The sequence below is a fragment of the Trachemys scripta genome, chromosome 9, assembly GCF_013100865.1.
Source record: "Trachemys scripta elegans isolate TJP31775 chromosome 9, CAS_Tse_1.0, whole genome shotgun sequence".
Taxonomy (NCBI): Eukaryota; Metazoa; Chordata; order Testudines; family Emydidae; genus Trachemys; species Trachemys scripta.
In genome coordinates this window covers 56723263-56747902 of record NC_048306.1, presented here as the reverse complement: position 1 = coordinate 56747902, position 24640 = coordinate 56723263, and the positions used below count along the sequence as shown (strand labels likewise).

The 24640-nt window shown below is 44.9% G+C and overlaps 1 protein-coding gene across 6 annotated transcripts in view; it reads left to right on the top strand.

Annotated features, from left to right (window-relative positions):
* WDR33 (WD repeat domain 33) overlaps positions 1-24640 on the top strand; it is a 100165-nt gene that overhangs the window by 10440 nt on the left and 65085 nt on the right. For 3 of the 6 annotated variants that reach the window (XM_034782051.1, XM_034782055.1, XM_034782056.1), the window contains exon 2: positions 22541-22765. In XM_034782051.1, coding sequence (XP_034637942.1) covers positions 22562-22765 — 204 coding nt within the window. In that variant the 5' untranslated portion in view covers positions 22541-22561. Of the gene's footprint in view, positions 1-22540; positions 22766-24640 lie in introns of those variants that run through there. The other 3 variants (XM_034782053.1, XM_034782052.1, XM_034782054.1) reach the window with 1 other exon arrangement.

The window sequence follows — 24640 nt, the reverse complement described above, 5'->3', positions numbered from 1 at the left end:
TGAAGTAACTTACAGAATCATGGCTTTTGTTTGTAATCTTAGCATTTTCCTTTCCTTAAATGGAAAATAATGCACTTTTCGCTTCAAAAGTGGTTAGCCAAAGTACAAAATTTGTTAAAGATGGCATTATAGAAAAAACCCTCTATAGACATTGTTAATGACTGCTTAACAAAGTCAAGAGTCTTGTAAAGGTTGTGTTTTTGAGGGTTTCATGTAGTCATTGAACTTCTGTCTATTTTTAAACACCTTTTTTCCACCGTGCTGCAAACTAGTAATGCAGAGATTTAAGATCACAACATGCTTTTAAAATATTGTTGCTGGGCTAAATATAACTGAAGCTTGTATGGCAAAATGGATATGGTATGGCATTTTATAAATTATTGTAAGGATAGCATTTTTTAAATGTGAAAAGTAGCATACTGCAGTTTGATTTCAAAGGTTTACTTCAGACTCTGCCTTTTTATGTCTAAAGCAAAATGTATAAAATTCCCACCGTCTGATGGGACTTGAGGAACTTGGAAGAGTGTATCTGGAAATTTTTTTTTTCCCCCTCCTGAAAGATGCATCTTAAACGGAAGTAGTAAAGAATGAATTATTAGAACTGTAGATGTGGGTCCCCAGTGGAATAGCCCAAAAGCATTTAGTGTTAAGTCTTGAATGTATCCCAGTCAAGCTCTGTTGAAGGACTTTCTTGCAACATTGTTGTACCATGATATAGTTGAATATGATTGTTTCATAGTGTGGGTAGGATCCTAAGTGTGGCTGAATCATGCTGAAGTCTTGGACAACCAAACAGGTTTGAATGCATGATTCTGATTCCTTCTCTCTATTGTGTGAATCATCTATACTGTTTTTTTCCTGCTTTTGGTCTGCTTCAGGCAACAGGCTTTGCTTGTGGATTTTCTTTGTAGAGCAGACTGCTTTGTCCGCACTTTTCACAGGCAGGCCTGGTGAACTGCACTGATGTGTCTCCCCAGGCTTCTGCCTCTGTGCTCAGGTAGAGATTTTCTTCATCAAGTTTGTGCTGAGGACTCCTTTTCCTAGGACTTCTTGCTATTTTCTCCCTCTCCCTGCAGTTTGGTATCTGTCGGAGCAGGAGAATGGGAGTACATCTAGCTTAAGCAGATTCCCAGCAAGCACTTCAGCATTGCAGTAGAACTCATATGGTGATATGGAAGGGTTCTTATTCCCACATTCAGAATTCGGGTGAATGGAAACTGTTTCAACAGTCAGCATATCAGTTTCATTAAGGTAGTTTCTCATGGAACCTAAATCATGATTACTCTTGGGCTGGTTGATTTTTTTCAAATCTAGGAAACTTCCAACCAGTCAAAGGTTTACAGAGGCTTTGGTGGACTTTGATGTGTGTGCTGTGAGGGATGATGACAAAACCATGGCTGTCTGTGCACAAAAGACATTATGTACTTTCCTACTAGATGGTTTTCATAAAAGTTTAAACTTGTCCTTCTTGAAAGTGCAAGTTTCAATACTTGGCTCCTTTCCTTTCTGGTTCCAGACTGATGCTTCAACTATGACATCCCTTTTTCTGAAATCAGCGTTGTTTCAGGGGCCCTAATCTGATATTCATTGGATGAATGACCCATCAATCTAGTATTGCAAAGTCTTACTAATCGCTTTTTGAACTACTAAATGTTCTTGAATTTTCTAACTGTAAAATCTTTATTCCTTTTGGTCATCACATCTATTTGGAGAGTTAGCAAGCTTGTGTGGCCTCTTCCATTAAGCACCTTGCCTTTGATTCTCCACTCTCGATAAGGTGGTTCCAAGGTCAGCCCTAAACTTTGTTTTGCAGACAGAGATGGCCCCAGCATGGGGTGTCACAGTGACCCAGACTGCTGAGGAAACATGGATGATGTTTTTTTTTTAAATCCAGTTTGGATTGATTGTCATGATATTGCAACCTGCCCTCATATGTAAAACAGGGTTAGTGGTACAAGTGAAATACAGTCTTTAACAAACACCAATCAAAAGTCAAGATTGAGGGGAATGTATTAGTAATGGAGAGGAATACCTTTAAAGAACCTTGTAGTTTTAACAGCCCAAATGTTAGAAAAATTTAACTTATAATTTACCTAACTTTAAAAAAACACATTTGAAAGCATGGAAACACAATTAAGATTAGGCTTAGCTCTACATCTTGTTTGTCCACTACTCTGAGCATCTTGTGGGAAGGTGTAACTGGAATCTGGCAAGCATCTTAGTATCACAATTAGTTGCTTTGGAGCAGCCAGCAAACCATCTCTGAATCCGCCTTGCTTTCCAGAGGCTCAGAATGGGGCCACCTCTGGGCCCTGTGGTTTGGGGGAGGCAACAAAAACTCCCAGATGGGAGTCAGTTTATGGGAGCAGAATCATTTACCTATTCCGGAGGGCGCCTAGGACAGCTGCCGCAGGGCGGGGTGAGACCATCTGGTGGGTCCTGTGCTCCCCCAGCTGGACCTGAGTCTATATTGATGTGGGTTGCACATATCTCCAGTGACTAATCTTGTCTATACAGCATGAGTTACATGGGGCCATAGGGTAGAGTTAAATTTGTTTGCAGTACCTTAACTGTGGATTTCTGTATTCTGTATTAAAAAAACAAATTAAAACCTAAATTTATAATTCATGGTTACAGGATTAGCTTCACTGTTGACCCACCTTCTGTCTCACCTGAGTGGATCCTTTCAAGGGAAAGGCTCTAATTCTTTACTCCTCAGGGTGGAATCCTCCAATTTTCTTGCTTATGGACCAGGACTCCAGGCTACGGCAGCCCTCTTTACAAATCACGATTCCTCAGTTGGTCCACCGGGGTTTGGCATCTGCAAAAGACTTCTCTTTGAGAGCCATGATCCGTAGATAAATGCGATGACTCAACAGCTTTTTCAAAACAAAATTAGTCTATATGACTATAACATTCAGAGTAAAGTGTTAAAACAACAAAAAGACTACACACGTATGGCTTCTCCAAAGCTTAGAAGTTCCCCCAAACCTTAGGGAGGTGTAGCTGTTTTAAGACCCATCCATCAGGGTTTGTCTCTGTGTCAGTCTTCTGTTTTCTAACAGTTCCCTGATATCCCATGCCCTCTAATGAGCTCAAGATCAGTTTTAAACTCATCTAGAGTTCTTTATTGCAGGTTTTCTGCCTGTTGGCTCCCTCTCTGTCAAAGGCAGGGGTATTGGGTCCAGAATAGTTAGGAGCAAAACTTTAAAGGCTTTGACACATGTATTGTCAGTGAAGTAGTGGTGATTTGAGTTATCTAAAACCTTTGTCTGCCTTCCTGCAGAAGGGCAATGAGCTCCTGCAGGAGTTAACCCTTGGATCTTAGGTACAAAACAACATAATCAAATCATAGCTATTACTTTTATTAATAGTATCTTCCATGTTCCTCATAATAACTTTCTAACTTGAGTTTTAAAAACTGCATAAATCTTTATTTTGTTACTGTTTATTTCTCCATTCTAAATTTATTTATTTGTCTTGGAATTTCTTCGTTTAAAAATAGCTAATGATGACAGCAGAGATTTAATAAGTGCTGGGTTGCTTGTGGAGGTATGCAGAAGCACAGAAGAGAGGCTTGGATTGAGGGCCAGGAATTTCATCTCTTTATAGTAGGACTGAAGCTACGCTCCTGCACAGCATCTGAACTCTGGCAGAGTTGAGCTATCCTAGGTTTCATAGGAGCAAAACTGCAGGAACTTTGTTGTAGCCTTTTAGGATATGTCTACACAGCAAAGAAGAACCCATGGCTGGCCTGTGTGGCTTAGGCTGTGGGGCTGTTTCACTCCTGTGTAGACATCTAAGCTCAGGTTGGAGCCCAGGCTCTAAGACCCTGCAGGGTGGGAGGGTCCCAGAGGTCAGGCATGAGCCCAGAAGTGTACACTGCAGTGAAACAGCCCCGCAGCCAGAGCCCCATGAGCCCAAGTTGGCTGGCACGGGCCAGACGTGGGTTTTTATTTGTTGTGTTAGACATACCCTTAAAGTTTAGAAGCCTCTGGCTGTGTTTGTCTTATGGAACGTGGTTTTGACCCTTGCACTCTTCATTAAGCATACATGTTCTGAATCTATAAAGTACTCATTGTCCCCTTGAATTGTTGGTCATTTTATTTAGCAAACTCTGTTGGACTACCCAGTCAACATTCATTTACCCTGCTCAGACTGGTGGTTCTGCTTTTTTTTTTGTTTTTAATTAGGCACCGTTCTCATCTGGGCACTGTCCAGTCCTACTGCCATTTTAACTTCTCCATTTCCTTTACACTTATCACCGTTTCAGATTAACGGAAGAGAAATACCTATAGTGGTCCATTTCAGGAGTTCCCTGCCAGGTCTCAGGTCTTTAGCTGTCACCTGTCTCTGGGCAGGGACCTTTGTTCAGCTCCCTTGTGACTGGGGATTTAAGGCTGCACAGCTCAATGTCTTACATTATAATACCCGAGCAAGCCAGTCTGCCTAAAGGTGAGCTCCTGTGTGTTGCTTTCTCTCTGAGGGTTATGAACAATGTATTGCCAGCAGTTACAAGTTACCACATAATTCTCTCAGCAAGTACATTTATTCTTAAGGTAAAAGCATTATAGAAAAAAACAAAACAAAAAAAAACCAGAAGAAACCACAACAATAAAAATTCCTGTATACTTGCAGAAGTCACCCATTAATCATGGGGTTCTAGTAGGTCAAAGTTCTCCCAGCCCTTCTGGACAGAAGGTCCTATCTGTATGCTGGGTCAGAAAGAGGGCCATGAGTCAGTTCAGGGTCATCTTTTCAAATCAAAAGCCTTTTCTTTGTTTCCTAGTCTATGGAACACCTAGCCTGAACTAGTATATGTGAACCACTCTGAGCGTGGTACTTCTCTAAAATTGTTTAGTCTCGGTGATTCACCTTAATCACCTCCCACTCTTATTAGTTCCTAGCTGTGGAAAATCTACCCCATGGAGTAAAAAACAATCATACATTAATCTTTCATATTGTATTAAAATCCATGATTCCCAAAGAAATTGCATATGACTGCAGTATCTGTAACATCACTTATTTCCATCTATTCCACCACGTCTGCCTCACTCTGCTATGGTGCAACAAAAGATTGTAGATTCCTCTGGCTGTGGGATGAGTCAGTTATAGAAAGCATTTTCTGCTTTCATACTCTATATCAGCAGTTCTCAAACTGTGGGTCGGGACCCCAGAATGGGTCGGGACTGTTTTAATGGGATCGCCAGGGCTGATATTAGACTTGCTGGGGCCGAAGCCCGAGCCCCACCGCCCAGGGCCAAATACCAAGCCCCACTGCCTGGGGTCAAAGCCGAAGCCCAAGGGCTTCATCCCTGGGTGGCAAGGCTCAGGTTACAGTTCCCCTCCCACCTGGGACTGAAGCCAAATTTGACTTTGCGCCCCCCCGCCCGCCCCCCACACCTGAGGCAGAGAGGCTTCCCCCCCCCCCTCCAAGCCTGGGGCGGCGGGGCTCGGGCTTCGGTCCCCCCTCCTGGGGACATGTAGCAATTTTTGTTGCCAGAAGGGGGTCACGGTGCAATGAAGTTTGAGAACCCCTGCTCTGTATCTTTGGAGTATCCATATCTGGATTTTTATTATTGGTGAAACTGGGCAGAAGAAAACAAAAGATAATATTAAGGGAATGTCTGTTTCTGCCCACATTCTGGTCATTGGCAATGTTGGGGCAGGAAATTCAGAGGCACATGACAGAAGTTCATGAAAACGTCTTGAGTACGAGGAGGGTAGTTCAGTCTTAATGAATATATTGAAAAAATTTTAAAATGCTGATGGAGGTGTATGACTAGTGCTAGTTGCTTCCACTAAAGGATGTAAAGGATGCCTCTGAATAAAATAAAATAACAAAGTGTTGATGCTGCAAAGTGTTTTTTCTTTATTACTTCACACATCATGTTTTACAGCCATTGAAGACGAATAGCTTTGTATGTGTATATGTAATGCACTATGAAACTGGTATTTATATTACTTAGAGAGTATACATTTGTAGATCATATTGGATTAGTGAGATCTCTGAATATAGTGGTGATTTGTTTTTCTTAAAAGTAGTCTTCTATTATCTAGTTTACCATTGCAAAAAAATCTTTGTTCATGCAAAGATAAGATTGAGATTGTAAATACTAAATTCTCAGATAAGGTATCTACACAAACTTTTATTTTTCCATTTCTACTTGTAAGGTCTTTCTTTATGTGATCACACAACAGGATGCTACCACATACAGGATTAATTTGGGCAACTCCCATTTCAATCATTATTATTTATGTATCTGGAGGTAAACTTTTTCTGTCTGACATGTGACTAATATCAAACATTCAGTTTTGTAAGGATAGAGTGAATTTGCTAAGTACATTAATGCCAAGATAGGTCAGATTTTGATTTTTAAGGCTAGAGTTTATCACAGGTGTGGGCAACTGATCTGTTCCTTACAAAGAAAGGCCAACTGAGCGGTATAAAGTTCTCAGACTTTAGGGAACTGAACTGTTGCTGACAATGGATTTCAGCCTCTGAACAGGTATTGAAAATGACTTAAGCATGTAGACAAAACTGTTTTCATTGTATTTTCAGAAAGCATTGTGGGGACTCTCTGATGCTAAATTTGTATTTGGCATATTTCAGGACCTTTTTTTCTTTTTTCTTTTTTTTAAGCAGTGCTTCTTGAAAATAGAGTTCACTCTCTGAAAGACTGTAGTATTGGTAGAGCTGGGTCCTTTCAGCAAAAAGTGTAGGGGAGAAGTAAAGTGAATTGGTGCTGAAGTTCAAGGGGAAAAAAAGCCTTAACTAAGAACTAAATTAGTTTCTCATACTTAAAAAGAAATTATCTGCAGAATAACTAACTGTTGCTGAGAGTTTAAAATATTGGTATTGCCAGTTACTAGGGATGTAATATTTGCATAATTGGAAAAGCCTTTTTCTGTGAAACCCCACCTGGGATTTTCATGCTTAAAAAACAAGAGACTTATAAAATTGACCGTGGTGTTTAGTCTTTCAGAACCTTACCAGGTCAGGTGAACTTGTTTTCTACCTAAATCAGAGAAAATGGTGCACAGAAAAGTACATGCATTAATCTTTTTGATCTCTTGACTTCTAAAGTATGAAAAATTCCAAATGTGGCTGAAAACACAAGTCTAGACCTTGAGAGAGGCTCATATCCCCATTCCATGGAGAAGAGAAACAAGATTCCCAGACAGGAGTTTTAGAGAATGAGATGCAGGAAAGGTTCTTTCCCCAGTATGAAAATGTGAAAAACCAGGGAAGAACGGATCTTAGTCACCAAACCAAATGAGGTGAAAAAGTGTTTGCTTATGGGCAATGTTAAGAGATTAAAAAAAACAGGGATCAAAGAATGGGAACAGCCCAATAAACTAAAGCCTTTTCTACTCTAGAGTGCTTCTGCCTGTATAGTTTATACTAGTTGCCCAAACAAAATTAATCTGGCAAAAGCACTTTTTTGTCAGTAACTGTGCCTACACTCGAGCTTTTGCTGATATAGAATCCTAGAAATGTAGGGCTATAAGAGACCTTGAGCAGTCATCTAGTCCAGCCCCCTGTACTCAGACAGGACCAAATATACCCTAGACCATCCCTGACAGGTGTTTGGAGGTTAGACAATGACTGGGATTCTACAATCTCCCTTAAATGCCTTTTCCAGTGCTTAACTATTGTTATAGTTAGAATTATCTAAACTAAATCTACCTTTCTGCAGATTAAGCCAATTACTACTACTTCGAGTGCTTGCTCATGTCCATTCAATTTAGGTGTTTGTGCTCACCATATGCACCAGTGCTGGAAGTTTTTCCCCTCAGCAGTATCCATAGGGGACTGACTCCTGCGCCCCCTGGAGTGGCGTGCACATGCTGTGGTATATAGGGCGCTGCTGGTTTCTCACCCCCCCCCCCCACCACCCTCAGTTCCTTCTTTCTGGTAGTGATGGTGCTGGAGCTGTTGCTGCTTGTTCGTACCAACTAGCTATTTCCTGTATTATACTATATATAGTTTTCTATGAGTGTTTATGAATCCCTTAGCTATAGTTAGAGACTTTGTAGGTCCCAAATGGGACTTTGTCTCAGGATGGGACTTGTCCTGGTCCCCCAGGATTTAAGCGCTGTGATCGCTGCAAGAGGCCCATGCCCGTTAGTGATCCACACAGCAGTTGTCTGCGTTGCTTGGACGAAGGACACATTAGTGAAGTGCAAAAGCCAAGGATTAAGAAGGAGCGCTCTGAAATGAATATTGTGCTCCTTATGGAGTCGGCCCTCACCCCGGCACTGGAGCAAAACTCCGACTCAGCGCCAAGTACTGTGACCTCGGTATGCAGTGCCCCACCGGGACTGTCCACTGACTGGCACCAATCCCCATCCATGGTTCCGACCAAGAATCTGAAGAAGGCGGGACAAGGCCGGTCTCCAACCTCCCGCAAGGGAAAGGATAAGACTGTGTGAGAGCAAGGTCCCATACTGGGCAACTCTTTGCCCACGTTGAGATCTCTGGCCCAAGCTCCAGTGGAGCGATGTAGCCCAACCCACTCCTCGCCAGCTACCCCGGATAGTGGCAGAGGCCTCCGTCAGCTCTGGGTGCTGTCCACGCTGGAGGCCCTGCAGGTGGCGCAGGAGATTGTGTCCCTCCCAGTGCCAACCACACTGGCTCCTGCTGTTCTTTGGTCACTGGGTAAACTCGCGTTTGGACTGCTTTGGTCCCCACCTCAGGGGCACCGTTCCCCGTTGCGGGGGACGTCCCACCAGCACTTGCCCTCCTGTAGCCGCCATGCATCTGACCACAAAAGGCAGATGCAGCTCAGCCCCATTTGGTCCCTGGACCTTGGACACAGGCAGAGAGGCTCGAGGCGCAGCTCGAGAGCCACTGGGCGCAGACCTTTGGAGACCGACACCCCCCCCCCCCCCCGGCAGGAGTACTAGTCCTAGTACCCGGTATCTCCAAGACTGCGGTACCGCTCCAGGCACCGGTTGAGGGATCGACTGTACCATTCCTCGGATCGTTGCCCATCTCCTAGGAGGACATCACCATGTGTGGGCACTTCCTGGCACTGGAATTCATCCCAGTACCGCTCATCAAGTGCAAGACGTAGATCGCCAACTCCAAGCCGTTGTGGATCCGTCGAGCACCATCGGTTCCTAAGACCCCACTCCAGATCAGACTCCAGGCGGAGTGACCGGCACCAGTTGCTCTGTCCTGGTCACCTGGGAGCAACCGCTCAGGATCCAGCCCTGGTTCAGAGTAAGGTTCCCTGTTTGTGGGACAAGCTGCGGTACTGACTACTTTGTCGGTGCTGAAACTGGCCCCATGGCCTCCAGCACAGTGGCTGACACCTGTGGGGGTTCACCCAGGTCTCCTGCTTGGTGTCTGGAGCCTCGGAGAGACCAGCTGCCTCTCTCTCCCCTGCCCTCCTCTGGTGCACGAAGTCTTGGGCGCGAGGACCCTGCGGGTCCAAGAGAGAGCAGGGGAACAAGTCACTGGGCCATCAGTGGTTGTGGAGGATCCTACAGCACCGGTATCTTCCTTGTTGTTGCCAGATGAGGCTATAATGGGGACTCCTCCCCCGGTTCCTCCAGATGACACTAAAGCATACCAGGAACTGTTGAAGAGGGTCGCTGCTAAACTGAGTCTTCTGGCGGAGGAGCTAGAGGAGCCTTTGAACCGTCTCTTCGATGTGCTCTGCTCCACCGCGCTGGCCAGAGTGGCTCTGCCCCTTTCTGATGGGGTCTCTAAAATCACTAGTGCCGGTGGCAAACTCCCTCCTCCCTGCCACCTATCTCCAAGGGCTGAGTGCAAGTCCAAAGGCCACAAGTACCTGTATACCCACTCTGCTCCTAACTCCCTAGTGGTAGAAATGGTTAACCACAGGGAGTGACAAGGTCAACCTGGGGCTACCCCTGAAAACAAAGACTCCAAGAGGCTAGACTTGTTTGGGCGTAAGGTTTATTCGTCCTTTAGCCTCCAGTTGTGGGTGGCCAGCCATCAGGCCCTCCTGGGATGCTATGATTTTAACATGTGGCAAGCCATGGCCAAGTTTGAGGGCTCTCTTCCTGAGGCTTCTATGGAAGGAGTTCCGGGCTATTATGGAGAAGGGCACGACTGCGGCCAGGGCGATGCTCCAGGCCGCGTCAGATGCGGTGGACACTGCTGCCCAAACCATGGTCTCAGCTGTCGCCATGCACTGGGTATCCTGGCTGCTCCTCTCTGGCTTGTCCACAGAGGTTCAGCAGTTGCTGCAATAAGCTCCATGGCCTATAGGACTCCCTCATGACCCTTAAAACGCTGGGCCTGTACGTTTCTGGTCCTGCCTGCAAGCGGTTTAAGCCGCAGCAGCCTCAGGACCAGGGGAGCCACCCCTGCCAGGAGCCTCCCCATAAGAAATCCAGAGGCTATAAGTGATGTCCTAGCCAATAGCCTTCGCAGGCCTCTCGGTTGAGCTCAACCCACAATAAGCAGGCGGGCAAGCGCTTGTTTTGAGGGTACACCCAAGGGTGACATACAGGCTTCTTCCCAGAATCCGCTCTCCCTTATTTTTGCCAACCGCCTTTCTCCTTTCCTCCCTGCGTGCGCATCTATAACATCGAACCGATGGGTCCTCAGTATGGTAGCATGGGGTTACACCCTCCAGTTACTTTCTACCTATTCTTCCCACTCCCCTGTCCCATCCCTCTTCAGGGACCCTTCTCACAAGAGTCTCCTCGTGCAGGAGGCAGAGGGGTTACTGCAGCTACGTGTGGTGGAGATTGTTCCTCCAGAGTACAGGAACAAGGGGTTCTATTCCCGCTACTTTTAATCCCAAAAGGTTGTCACCATCCCCACGATGGTCCTTACCTCGCTGTGATGGTGGACCGACCAGGGAAAGTCCTGGAAGGAGTTCCCTTCATCAGCACTCCTCGCTCAGTCGAGTTGGTTTCGGATGCCTTGGACCTAGGCTGGGAGGCGCACCTCGGCTCCCTCCAGACCCAAGGTATGTGGTCCCCAGAGGAATTGACGCTACACATAAACGTCAAAGAGCTCAGAGCAGTGTGCAGAGCATTCGTGGTCCTCCTACCTCACCTGTCAGGCAGAGTGGTCAGAGTCCTGACGGACAGCACAACCTTGATGTTCTATATCAACAGACAAGGGAGAGCGCGATCCTTGGCCCTCTGCCAAGAGGCACTCCATTTCTGGGACTTCTGCATCGATCACAGAATCCATCTAGAAGCGTGTCCTCTTCCGGGTGCCAAGAACACGCTAGCAGATCACCTAAGCAGGGACCTCTCCTCTCACCACGAGTGGGTGCTCCACTTGGAGGTAGCTGGCATGTTCCTCCATCGGTGGGGAACTCCCCAAGTGGATTTGTGCACCAACAGGCAGAACAGGAGGTGCCACAGGTTTTGCTCCAGATGGGGTCTGGGCAAGGGCTCTCTCTCCAATGCCTTTCTCCTTCTGTGGGCAGGAAGCATGATGTATGTGTTCCCTCCGAATCCAGTCATCAGCAAGGTCCTAGCAAAAATCGAGAGAGACAAGTCGCAGGTTATCATGATCGCCCTAGTGAGGCCTCGCCACCACTGGTTCGGGACACTATCAAGCTTGTCAGTGATCTCTCCCTGGCCCCTGCCGAGCCGACTGGACTTCCTGTCAGAGGATCACTGCCGACTCTTGCACCCCAACCTCACGTACCTCCACCTCACAGCGTCGATGATGTGTGGCTGAACCCAGATGAATGGGCCTGTTCGGAAGGGGTCCAGAAGGTCCTCCTCAAGAGTAGAAAGCCCTCGACTGGGCACACCTATCTGGCAAAGTGCATGAGATTCTCCCGCTCAGCTGCTGAACGGGGCATCTCCCCTTTGCATTCTTTGGTGCAGTCAATCTTAAACTACCTGCTTCATTTGAGGAACCAGGGCCTGGCGCACTCCTCTATAAGGGTACATCTGGCGGCCATTTCGACCTTTCATCCGCTAATCCAAGGGCAAATGGTGTTGTTATCCCATGACATGACGGTCAAGTTCCTCAGAGGCCTCGAGACTTTTTCATCAAGTCCAGTCCCCGGCCCCTCAGTGAGATCTCAACTTGGTTCTGTCCAGGCTCACAGGCCCAGCCTTTGGCCTCATGCTCCCTTCTCACCTGTCATGGAAGGTAGCTTTCCTGGTGGTTGTGATGTTGGCGTGGCGAGTCTCCGAGCTGCGAACCCTGACCTCAGAACCGTCGTACATGGTCTTCTATAAGGACAAGATCCAGCTCCGGCCTCACCTGGTCTTCCTTCCCAAGGTGGTGTCTACTTTCCACATGAGCCAGGACATCTACCTTCCAATCTTCTGCCCTAAGCCTCATGAGACTAGTGAAGAGAGGCACCTTCACCCTTGGACGTAAAAAGGGCCCTGGCTTTCTACCTAGATCAGACAAAGCCTTTCCGTAAGTCGACTCAGCTTTTCATCTCTACAGCTGACAGGTTGAAGGGCCTCCCGGTATCCATGCAGAGGATTTCTAACTGGATCACCTCTTGCATTCGGACCTGCTATGAGTTGGCGGGAGTCCCCCCGCTGCTGATCGTCAGAGCCCACTTGACCAGAGCGCAGGCATCTTCAGGAGTCTTCCTGGCATACTTCCCGAGCTGTGCCATGGTCCTTGGTGCACATGTTCATGGCCCACTACGCCCTGACTCAGCAGGCCAGGGACGATGCTGGGTTCGGCAGGGCTGCGTTGCAGTCTACACGTCCATGAACTCCTAATCACCTCTGAGGGGTACTGCTTGGGAGTCACCTAAGTTGAATGGACGTGAGCAAGCACTTGAAGAAGAAAAAACAGTTACCTTTTCCGAAACTGGTATTCTTCGAGTTGTGTCGCTCATGTCCATTCCACAACCTGCCCTCTTTCCCCACTTGTTGGCGTTTCCAACAAGAAGGAACTGAGGGTGGGGGGAACCGGCAGTTCCCTATATACTGCAGCATGTGCACGCCACTCCAGAGTGCACCGGAGCCGGTCCCCTACTGATACTGCTGAGGGAAAAACTTGTGGCGAGCGCACACACCTACATTGAATGGACATGAGCAACATCTCAAAGAACACCAGTTACGGGAAAGGTAACTGTCTTTTTTGTCATACCTTCCATGAACATGGAGAACAATTGATCACAATCCCCTTTATAACAGCCCTTCTTAACTTATATGAAGACTGTTATAGGGTCCCCCCCACCACCCCCGCTCTTGTTTTTTCTCAAAACGAAATATGCCCAGTCTCTTAACCTTTCCTCATAGGTCAGGTTTTCTAAACCTTCTCATCATTTTTGTTGCTTTCCTCTTTCTCTCCAATTTTTCCACATCTTTCTTAAAGTGGCATCCAGAACTGGATACCTGTACTCCAGCTGAGGCCTCACCAGTGCTGGGTGTCTTACATACAATATTCCTGTTAATACATCCCAGAATGTTAACCTTTTTCACAACTGCATCACATTGTTGACTCTCATTCAATTTGTGATCCAGATTCTTTTCAGCAGTATTACTGCCTTCCCAGTTCCTTATTTTGTAGTCGTGCCTTTTGATTTTTTCCTTCCTAAGTGTAGTACTTTGCAGTTGGCTTTATTGAATTTCATCTTGTTGAATTCAGAAAGATTCTTCAATTTGACAAGGTTGTTTTGAATTCTGATCCTGTCCTCCAAAGTGCTTGTAACTCCTTCCAATTTAGTGTCATCTGCAAATTTTATTAGCATACTCTCCATTCTGTTATCTGTCATTAATGAAAATATTGAACTCTTCCTCCCTGTTTGACAGTGAACCACTGATAGCTACTCTGTGATTTTTTTTTTTTTTAACCAGTTGTGCAGTGGAGGCACTTTAAGCTGCAACCCCCGCCTCGTTTCTACCACCAGCAGAACAGGCAGGCGTTTTCTAGGAGGCGTAACAGGAACAATAGAAGGAGGTCTCCTCCCTCCTCAGCCCAGGGCTCTGGGCAGATCACACAGTCCTCAAGCCAAAAGCAGAACTTTTGAAGGTGTGCCTGGGGGCAACGCACGAGTCCGGACTATGGATCGATCCTTCCTTATCTTCTCATGCCCGCTATCCCATTTCTACCCTGTGTGGGCCCGAATCACATCAGATCACTGGGCACTCCCCACGGTAGAAAGGGGATACTCTTGCCAGTTCACATCCCTCCCCCGTTTCTCCTTCCGCATCCCTCTTCAGGGGCCCTTCTCAGAAGCAACTTCTCATGCAGGAATGGTGGGGGCAGTGGAAGAGGCTCCTCAGGAGCTGAAGGGCCAGGGATTCTATTCCCGGTATTTCCTAATACCAAAAGCTGAAGGCGGTCTCAGGCCCATCCTAGATCTGCGAGACCTCAACAAGTTCATAAAGAAGCTGAAGTTCCTCATGATCTCTCTGGCCTTCGTTATCCCTTCTTTGGATCTGGGGGACTGGTATGCTGCCCTCGACTTGAAGGACGCATACTTTCATATTTCAGTAATGCCGTCCCACAGAAGGAACCTCAGGTTCTTGGTGAACCGCAGTCGTCATTAGTTCACAGCCCTTCTGTTTGGCCTGTCAGTGGCTCCTCGAGTGTTTACCAAGTGCATGGCAGTCGTGGCTGCATTCTTGCGCAAGTGCCAGGTGCAGGTGTTTCCGTACCTCAATGACTGGCTAATGAGGGCCGCTCCAAGGTGCAAGTGAAGATTCATGTGAGCCTCATAAGAACTACTTTTGAAGACCTGGGCCTTCTATTGAATGTACAGAAGTCAACTCTATCTCCTGTTCAGCAGATAGAGTTCATAGGGGTGGTGTTGGACTCAACACAGGTACCTCCCAGAGTTGCGTTTCCAGGCCCTCTGCAACATCATACGATGTCTCAGGCAGTTCCCTACCACCACAGCAAGGAGTTGCGTAAAGCTACTTGGTCACATGGCCGCTTGTATCTATGTAGTACAGCACACCAGACTGAGGGTCCGGCCTCTTCAGGCATAGCTAGCCTTAGTGTATCAACCTATTTGGGACAATCTAGACAAGATTGTCACGCTACCTCTGCCAGTTCTCGAGTCCCTCCTATGGTGGCTCGACCCACAAGTAGTGGGTGGGTGGGTGGGTGTTCCCTTCACTTTTGCTGGTGACGGATGCATCAGTGATGGGCTGGGGTGCACACCTAGGGGAGCTCAGGGCCTCGGGTCCCAAGCGGAGCTCTCACTTCACATCAACGTCAGAGAGCTGAGGGCAGTCCGTGTGGCATGCCAGATATTCCAAGCTCACTTGGAAAGGAGGTGTGCATCGGTCATGATGGACAATACAACAGCAATGTTTATATAAAACAGACAGGGGGAGCATGCACCTCTCCCCTGTGCAAGGAAGCCCTGAAACTGTAGGACTTTTGCTTAGCTCACTCAATACACCCGGAGGCTTCTCAATACTCCCTGGAGTTCAGAACGAGTTGTCAGATCATCCCAGCAGGTCTTTTCACAGCCGGGAGTGGTCCATCTGCCCAGATGTCGTGAACACCATCTTCCAGCCGTGGGGAATTCCCCGGGATAGATTTGTTTGCTACGTGACACAACAGAAAGTGCCTGCAGTTCTGCTCCTTCTGGAATCACAGCCCGGGCTCCATCACGGCCATGTTCCTTCTTCCATGGAAGGACCATCTCCTGCATGCATTTCCACTCATACCACTTGTCCACAAGGTGCTACTCAAAGTTCGGAGGGATGAAGCTTCAGTGATATTGATAGCCCCAGCCTGCCTGGCCCCGTCAGCACTAGTACACATCTCTCCTGCAAATGTCTGTGGAAAACCTGATCACCTTGCCGCTGCTCCCGGACATAAATCCGGATCACAGCTGACTCCAATACCCGAACCTTGACTCACGTCACCTCACGGCATGGAAACTCCATGGCTACACCCATTGGAGCTGGCTTGTTTGGGTCCAGTCAGGGAAGTCCTCCTTGGCAGTAGGAAACCCGCCACTAGGGATACCTACCTAGCCAAATGGGAAGATTCACAATATCTCCTGTCTCCAACGTTCTCGTCCATACCCATGATATTGGACTCCTCCTCCACCTAAAACGGCAGGGGCTTTGTGTGTCTTCAGTAAAGGTCCACTTGGCTGCCATTTCCGCCTTCTATCCAGGCGTGGAGGGCTGGTCAATCTTTGCCAACCCGATAGTAGGTCATTTTTAAAAGTCTCGACAGACTATACCCTCACATATGACAACTGATCCCAGCCTGGGACCTTAACCTAGTCCTTTCCAGGCTAATGGGGACACTCTTTGAACTGCTTGAAACATGTTCTCTGCTTTACCTTTCATATAAAGGGGCATTCCTGGTAGCGATATCTTCGGCCAGGAGGGTGTCTGAGTTCAAGGCTCTAACATCAGAGCCTCCTTATATGGTGCTCTATAAGGACAAGGTTCAGCTTAGACTGCATCTGGCTTTTCTTCCTAAGGTGGTCTCACAGTTTCATGTTAACCAGAATATCTTTCTTCCAGTTTTCTATCCCAAGCCGTATACAAGCAGCAGGGAGCAAAAACTTCATTCGTTGTATGTTCGCTGGGCATTATCCTTCTCTATCGAATGCACAGTGCCACTATTCAGCTGTTTGTCGCAGTAGCAGACGGAATGAAAGGGCTTCCAGTCTCCTCCCAAAGAATTTCATCATGGATTACGTCCTGTATCCGGGCATGCTACGATCTGACGAAAATACCTGCCCCTTCCCTTACAGCACACTCTACAAGGGCATAGGCATCGTCAGCAGCGTTCCAGGCCCAGGTTCCAACCCAGGAAATCTGCAGAGCTGTGACGTGGTCCTCAATCCATACTTTTACCTTGCATTATGCCATTACTCAGCAGGCTAGAGATGAAGGACCACTCTGCCAAAGGCTGCATCAGTCAGCCAACCTTTTGAACTCTGACCCCGCTTCCAGAATTTAAGCTTGGTGCTCACCTAATTAGAATTGACATGAGCAATCACTCGAAGAAATGGTTACCTACTTCTCATAACTGTTGCTCTTCAAGATGTGTTCCTCCTGTCCATTCCAATACCCACCTGCCTACCTCTCTGTTGGAGCAAACTGGCAAGAAGGAACTGAAGTGGTGGCAGGTCGGCAGGGCCTATATTTGGTGCCATGGAGGTATGACTCCAAGGAGTGCCTAAACCAACCCAATGGTTATTGCTAAGGGAAAATCTTTCTGGCAGCTGTGAACATGGCGCGCACGGACCTCTAACTGGAATGGACATGAGCAACACATCTCGAAGAACAAGAGTTACGAGAGGTAGGTAACTGTGTTTTAAATTTTGGAGAAGCCATGTCAAAAAATGTAAGAAGATCAAGCATAAACAGGTACTTCTCTTTTTCAAGAGTTAGGGTTTGTCTGCATGAGAAAGTTCAAACAATTTAATGTGATTTAAAAAAAAATATTTAGCCGATTTGTTGCAAAAGGAGGTTGTGTGAACACTTAAGTCTGTTTGAGTGGTTTATTTTGGTTTGGTTTAGTTTAGTTAATTAATTAGGATTAGTAGTTTTGGCCAAAATAGTGCAACCTTAATTTGATTCCTTCGTGTGTGTGCATTATGATACAGTCTTTAATTATGTAATCACATGCTATTTTTCGATAATGTAGCTTTCATGTAGGGTAAAGAATATTAAGTTTTCTAGTTTTTTAAAAAGCAAACACAAAAATTCCATCATGTGGCATTATATTGACACCTACACAGCTCAGCACAGCATTGTTGGAACTTTTAGATCCCCTGCACAGAAGTCTGCCGATGAGCCAGTGGAGTGACTGATAGTGGTGCTAGTATCCTCCTCCTTGGGCCAGCGCTAGAGGGTGAATGAGACACACATTTTGCAAATGGGCGTCACAGATATTTGCTGATAGCAGAAGGATGATGATGGTTGGGCATCTTGGGTTCCATTCTAGGCTCTCAGGGAGTGTACTTTTGCAGACACAGGCTCTTCTGCCCTTTCCCCCAAGCTTGACTTTCCAGCCTGTCCCAGACATGTCTCTTTTCACCCCAGCTCTTGTCCTAGTCCCATTCTCACCTAGTCAGTCCTAATCTCCTTGCCCAGCCAGTCCTAGTCTTTCCCTCTGGGTTCTTCATCCAGTGTGTCTTTCCTTGCTAGCTCCCTCCCTGGGCTTCTCATCTAATTTCCATCTTTCCCACTACCCTTTCTTTGGCTGATTTGTCTCTGTTGCTTTGCCCAGTCAGTCCCAGTTCTCCACCTGCACTCCAGCTCTTTGTCTGATCTGTATCTATTCTCCTTCCACTGGCTCCTCGTCCCAGTCTCCTTGTCCAATATATGTTTTCCCCCTTCCCCCAGCCAAATGACTTCCAGTCCCCTCATGTTTCACTAACTGGCTCCCACTCCTACCCTCCCACCCAGTTCCCAGTCTCCTAGCCAAAGTTCCTCTTCATGCCCCCTCCAATTCTTGTATCACCAAACTCCTTGTTACCAATATACTACTTTTCCTCCCCTCTTCCTTCAAATCTGACAGTTTTCTCTTTCCCACTGCCTGAGTAGTGGTGGTGGCGGCGGCGGCGAGACATCAAGAGCCCAGGAGAGACAGGCCTCCTACCCTGTTCTGGAGCGCTCATTACAGGGTGAAAAGCCAGCTTTGACCCCCTGTTCCCCTTGGCTGGCGCACACTCAGTAGCTTTGTGGAGATAGCTTATATGTAGTCTCGTCTTCTTTAGGAGCTGTGAAAAGCTCCTTGCTTGGTGAGGGCAGAATCTTTGAAGATTTTTAGGTGCTAAAATCTCAGCTGAGCATGTGTGAACTACAGCTTTTCAAAGGCTTACGTTCAAATTAGGATGGTTTTTCGTGAAGACTGCAAAAAGCACATCCCTGATGGAAGGGCCACCCCCTGCCGTATTTCATGTCCCTGCTCTGAAGCATGGGCTGCTAGAAGTGTTTAAAGAAAAGAAATATTTTAACAAGGGTAAAACAAAGTTCTACTTCTCTTCTCGCTGTCCTGGTGGTAACAGGTGAGAATTTTGTTATGCATATACCACAAGTGCAAACAACACTATTAAAGTTTGCCTTTTTTAGTTGAGTTTAGGATATTCTGTCTGAATTACTCTCTGATGCCAAGGGATTCCCATCTCCTAGCAAAAGATTAGTAAAATACTGACTGCTTGAAAATTAGGTGACCAGTATTTGTGTCTAAACGAGGTAATGTTCTAGAACAGTGCTTCTCAAAGCCGGTCCGCCGCTTGTTCAGGGAAAGCCCCTGGTGGTCTGGGCCAGTTTGTTTACATGCCGCGTCCGCAGGTTCGGCTGATCACGGCTCCCACTGGCCAATGGGGTCTGCGGAAACAGCGGCCAGCACATCCCTCGGCCCGCGCCACTTCCCACACCCCCCATTGGCCTGGAGCGGCGAATCGCAGCCAGTGGGAGCTGCGATCGGCCGAACCTGCGGAGGCAAGGAGGGAATTAGGTGTACATACCAAAATTACATCTTTCTAGACGTAGTACAGTTTAGTCTTAGCCTGATGTTTGTGTGTTACAGCAACATTGATAAAAGCCGTACACTCCTCATGCTGGTTTTAGGAATGTCTAATGCAAGCTGAGATCCATTTCTTATCTTATATTTTATGTTTAGCCACATTTGTAACTGCTTTCTCATTGCTATTATTTATTCTGAATAAAGTTGGGAGTGTTTCTGCAAACAGGCTGGATTTTTAGCAAAATATACATTGCAGTCGTGTCTCTCCCTCTTCTTCTCCCCTTTCCCCCCAGTTGTGTTTCTGACAAAAATATTTTGGCAGTCCCAGGTGGTGTGTGGACCTCTTTTCCACTTTCTTGTGATTGTAGCTTGGGAGTTCAATTTTGCATTGACTACTGGGGAGTAAAAGTATATGACTTCTTTGTATTTGAATTCTGTTCATTATGGTGAGAATTTTAGAAGAGATCTGGAAAATATTTTATATTACACTGAAATTCTTTCAGTTTTTCCTTTTCTGTACTGTGACATCTATTCAAGTATCTTCAGAGCTGTATAGAAAATGACAACCTTTTATTAAATCTGCCTGCTTTTTTAAAAATCGTTAACTTGTGTTTAAATATGCACAAGAATTGCCATAAGTTTTCTAAACTTGTGGTGTGGTGGTGATGTACTTGGAGATATTAATAAAAATCTGATCTTTGAAATTTGTATTATTAACTGAGTTTAAGAGATGTAAAATCTGAAAGAGTGAGCTGATCTACCTTAAGTCAGTTTATTCTGTTCCCTCCTGTGTTAGGGCAATATTTGGAGGATTGGATGAAGAAGTTTTCGCATCTCCTTTCTCTTGTCTCAAAATAGTTAAAGGTGGGTTTTGAGCATTTACTTTGGATTTTGGACTTCCATGTACATCCAAGCTGTTAGCGGTATCCAATAGACTGCCTATTAGATACCTTAGATAAGATGCCTAGATTTTGAAGAGTCCTCTATTTTGTTATGCTGCAGAAGCTTGTATTTGATTTCCCACCCATTACCAAATGAACTTATGTACCCCCTACTGCAGTTGTTTTTTGCTTTCGGTGAAGTTTTGTTACACAAAATGCAGTTTTCTCTGATCGAATTCTACAAATGCACATTCTTATTCAATGCCTTTAGTCCCCGTACATATTCAGTCATGTCTGCTTAATCTAATTGTAAAAGCAGCATCCTGCTTTTTACTACTTAAACTTGCGAAGACTAAATTAGATTCTATTCTATATGAATATTTTAAAATATGCGTGTACATCCTCAACAGAGTTGTTCTCTAGCTATAAATCAGTTATATGTGTACAAGGCTTTAGGTTTCAACACATTGTCTGTGAGGTATCTCAAAAATTGTTGGACACAGTAAAGGTTGGTAGGTCCCAAATTTACTTTTATTTTTTTTTATTAAATAAAGTTCTTTCTTTCCCCAAAACTTGTTTGGTTTTCTTTGAAGATGCAAGAACAGTGCTAGCAATCATCCTTTACCTGGGAGCAATCCTAACATAATAATTTAGTATGTTCATACCATAATGGAAAATGTATGTGTCAGGGAGACTTCATAAAGAGATGTTTTTAAGTTTCAAGAATCCCAGTGGTTAAGAACTAGAAATTTTAAACTCTTAAACTGTCAACATCTTGATATCTTCCTATACACATTAAGTGTAAATCTTATCGAACTTCAGGTTTGTTTGTAAAATATGAAGACTTTTTTGAACTCCACTAAATGGAAAAAAAAAAAAAACAATTTACCATGTGAAATTAAATCTGGCAGTTAAAATGTTATTTCTTTCTGTACTCCTGTGGCAGCTTTCTCTTCAGACTTTATGGGAACACTTTAATTTAAATCATACTGTAAAACAGTTTCTGTTTTATAAGCAAATGATTAAAATGGAGGATTTAAAAAACCTTATTTACTTTTCACTGTTAATCTGCCTTGCAGCTTGAAGATGAGCTGTTCTTCATACACAGGCATCATCAGTGGTTATAAAAGATACTGTAGGCCAAATTCTGATGCCTGTTATATCTGCATAAAATCCTGTTTTAAGATTATACCCTAAAATGTGCAATTGTATTTGCATAATTTGTGTAGTTGAAAGTGGAATTTGATCTTGTAGCATGTTTTCTACACGTGTATGAAAATAATCTAGATTGGTTTTTCAGAACCCAGGGTAAATTGTTAGGGCTGGCAATTGAAAAAGCTCCCTTCTGAACGGAGAATTTGATGTGCTGGCATTGTAGTGTATTTTCAAAAGTGAGTTGCTGTGCTTCTACTAGCACAGTAGCAGACTTAATAGTGGCACAATCCTATTTCTGTATCTGTGTCTCTACCTCCACCAGCTCTCTCTCAAATCTTAAACATTAAATATCTCGATCTTGATGGGACTTAAAAAAAAAAAAAGTTCACTATGGAATGGATCCACAATACTTGTGTTTTAAAAACAGGATTTTCCTCCTGTCTCAAGGGACTTCTGTAATGTTATTTAATTTGTTTTTTTAAAAAGTGTATTTCTTTTAAGACTGTTTAGAAATATCAGGAAATTAAAACTGACTTTCTCTAGCGAGGCAATTTCAAGACACTAAACGTACAACCATTTGGTTTATATTTGCGCTTTAAAAGCAAATATAATAAGTCTTTGGTCTCAGCAAGTTATTCTGGTCTTGATTGTTTAGGAGTATACTTTTTTCTGTGGTTTGTCTCTAAACTGCAATGAATGTTAACTTGGTGTATTTCTATATAGCAGCTGGAATCATGTGTCCCTGCATGCACTAGCTCTGCTTGAGCTAGCATATGTCTGTCTATCTGCACTGGGAAACATGCTTCGAGCTGCTGCATAGACAAACGTTTGGTGCGGTGACTGGTCTTGGCAGAAAATTCCTCTCTGCCTTAGATGCAGACCATACCTTACTGAACTAAGTTGAAAGTTGCAATTTACAGATTTGAGTTAAGTACTTGCTGAGAGGCAAAGCAAGAATAGGAAGTGCCTATTTGCAAACCTGTTCTCTGAAAAGAGACAGACTTTCATATACCATGTTTACATGAGCAAGTAAAATGATTTCCAGATAGACTTATTTTAACACTTTTAGCAGAAACATATCTTAAATTACAGCAGTTGCCTAATATTTTACCTCTTTTAGTGTTTTAGAAACAAGATCGCCATGGCCACAGAAATTGGCTCCCCACCCCGGTTTTTCCATATGCCGAGGTTCCAGCACCAGGCACCTCGGCAGCTGTTCTACAAGAGACCTGATTTTGCACAGCAGCAGGCAATGCAACAGCTCACCTTTGATGGAAAACGGATGAGAAAAGCTGTGAACCGGAAAACCATAGACTACAATCCCTCTGTAATTAAATATTTGGAGGTAAGTCTAGTTAGTCTACTGTACCAAAGTCTGAATAGTGTTTTCTGAAACTCTGATTATTCAAATTTCAGGTATGTTCAGAGTAGTTTGGGTAATTGGGGATTATGTATAATTGACAGTGTTCTTTCAGAAATATACAGATTCAGTGAAGCGTGGATAGATGTTGCTCATTCTGAATAAAACAATAAACCTTTAGTGCATATTTGAAGTGGAAGATTTACTGTTATATAAAGCTCTTCTGTGAATTCAGATTTGGGACAGGAATTGCATATATTATTACTTTGTTTTGACATTCAAGCTGACTTAAATCATATGTTAATTATGTTAAGATTCATATGATCATTCTTTGTCAACTTTTACTTTTTCTTTGTGGGGAGAAATGATAAATAAAAAAAGCTTGTTTGTCCATATTGGGCAACAGAAAAGTAGTTGTCATTTTCTATTCAACTGCCTCCTTGAATAAAAAAAAAACGAATATAGGCTACTCGTACCATAAGTCTGTGAACCACCTTGGGCAGTCCTAATGGCTGAGACTACTTTGAACCAAATACTGCAGAAGATATCTTTCCAAGAAAAAATACCCACTTGGCTTTCCAAATTACTTGGGGTATGTCTATGCAGGCAAGTTTGTGCTCCACAAGTTATACCACTTTTATTAGAATGCTGGAAATAAACCGCTGTTGCGTGACCACACTGTGCTCCTTGTGACGCTGGAGCGCATCCACATTAGCAGCTCTTGCAACAGCAAAGACAGCAGTGCATTGTAGTAGCTATCCCTCTGTGCAACTGGCTGCAGGGTACTTTGGGAAGGGTTTGCAATGCCTCATGGGGCAGACATAGTGTTATATGATTCAGGTTTCCCAATCCCATTGTTCCATGGGTATCCTACTACATTGCCAGCTGCTTTTCAACTGAAGGGGTGGAGGGAAGGGGGAAGAGTGTGTGGGAAGGAGAGAGACAGTGTTTTTTTTGGATACAGAGTGTCAATATGCTGTCTTGTAAGTTCAGACAGCTGCAGGAAGCAACCAGTCCTGGGGGAGGGGGAAACCCCGACATCAGCTCCCGCCTTCCTCCCTGGGCTCTCTGCACAGATAGATAGATACTGTCGCTGTGCTTAATAGCATGAGCATTCCACATTAATGGTTTGCTTTGTGGCCCAGAGCAGATCAGCCAGCACAGCACACAAGGGCTGTCAGAAACTGTGCTTTGAATGGGGAGGGGCGCATGTCTCTGGGGCAGCTGAGTTCAAAACAATGAGTAGAGCGGTCACTTGAGGCATTATGAGACAGCTCAAGAGGCCAATTACAGTGCAGAAAGCAATCAAGTGTCTACACTGGCAATAGAGCGCAGGAGCCTCAGCGCAAATAGCCTCAGCATAGCTGCGTCTATGCCAGGAGTTTTGTCAGCATAGCTGTATCAGTAGGGGTTGTGTGCTTTTCACACTCCTTGCTTATATATCTATGTGGATATATGTTATAAAATGTACAACAAGTGTGTGTGTATATATATTTGAAAAAGGGGTTCCTGTGCCCACCTAGCAACATTTAGAGCCAGGTTTTGAATCCCATACCATCAAAAGTTAAGGCTCCAGGTTCAAACTATCTCCATATTTAACTGATCTGAAATTTTAACTGGTGTGGCATGGGCTTTCATGTTTTTATCACATCATAGTCACCCCAGTCAGGAAATTACATGCCAAAAATATTTATCTAAAATTCTAGCTTAAACTTTGATTCACAATCAAAACTTGATTGAACCCACAATATCAAGTTAACGTAGGGTGCTAGTCTTAAATTTGCCAAACTCTGAATCATGCCATGTCTAATTGAATACTGTTATGATTGACAATATAGAATATCATATATATTGGAAGTG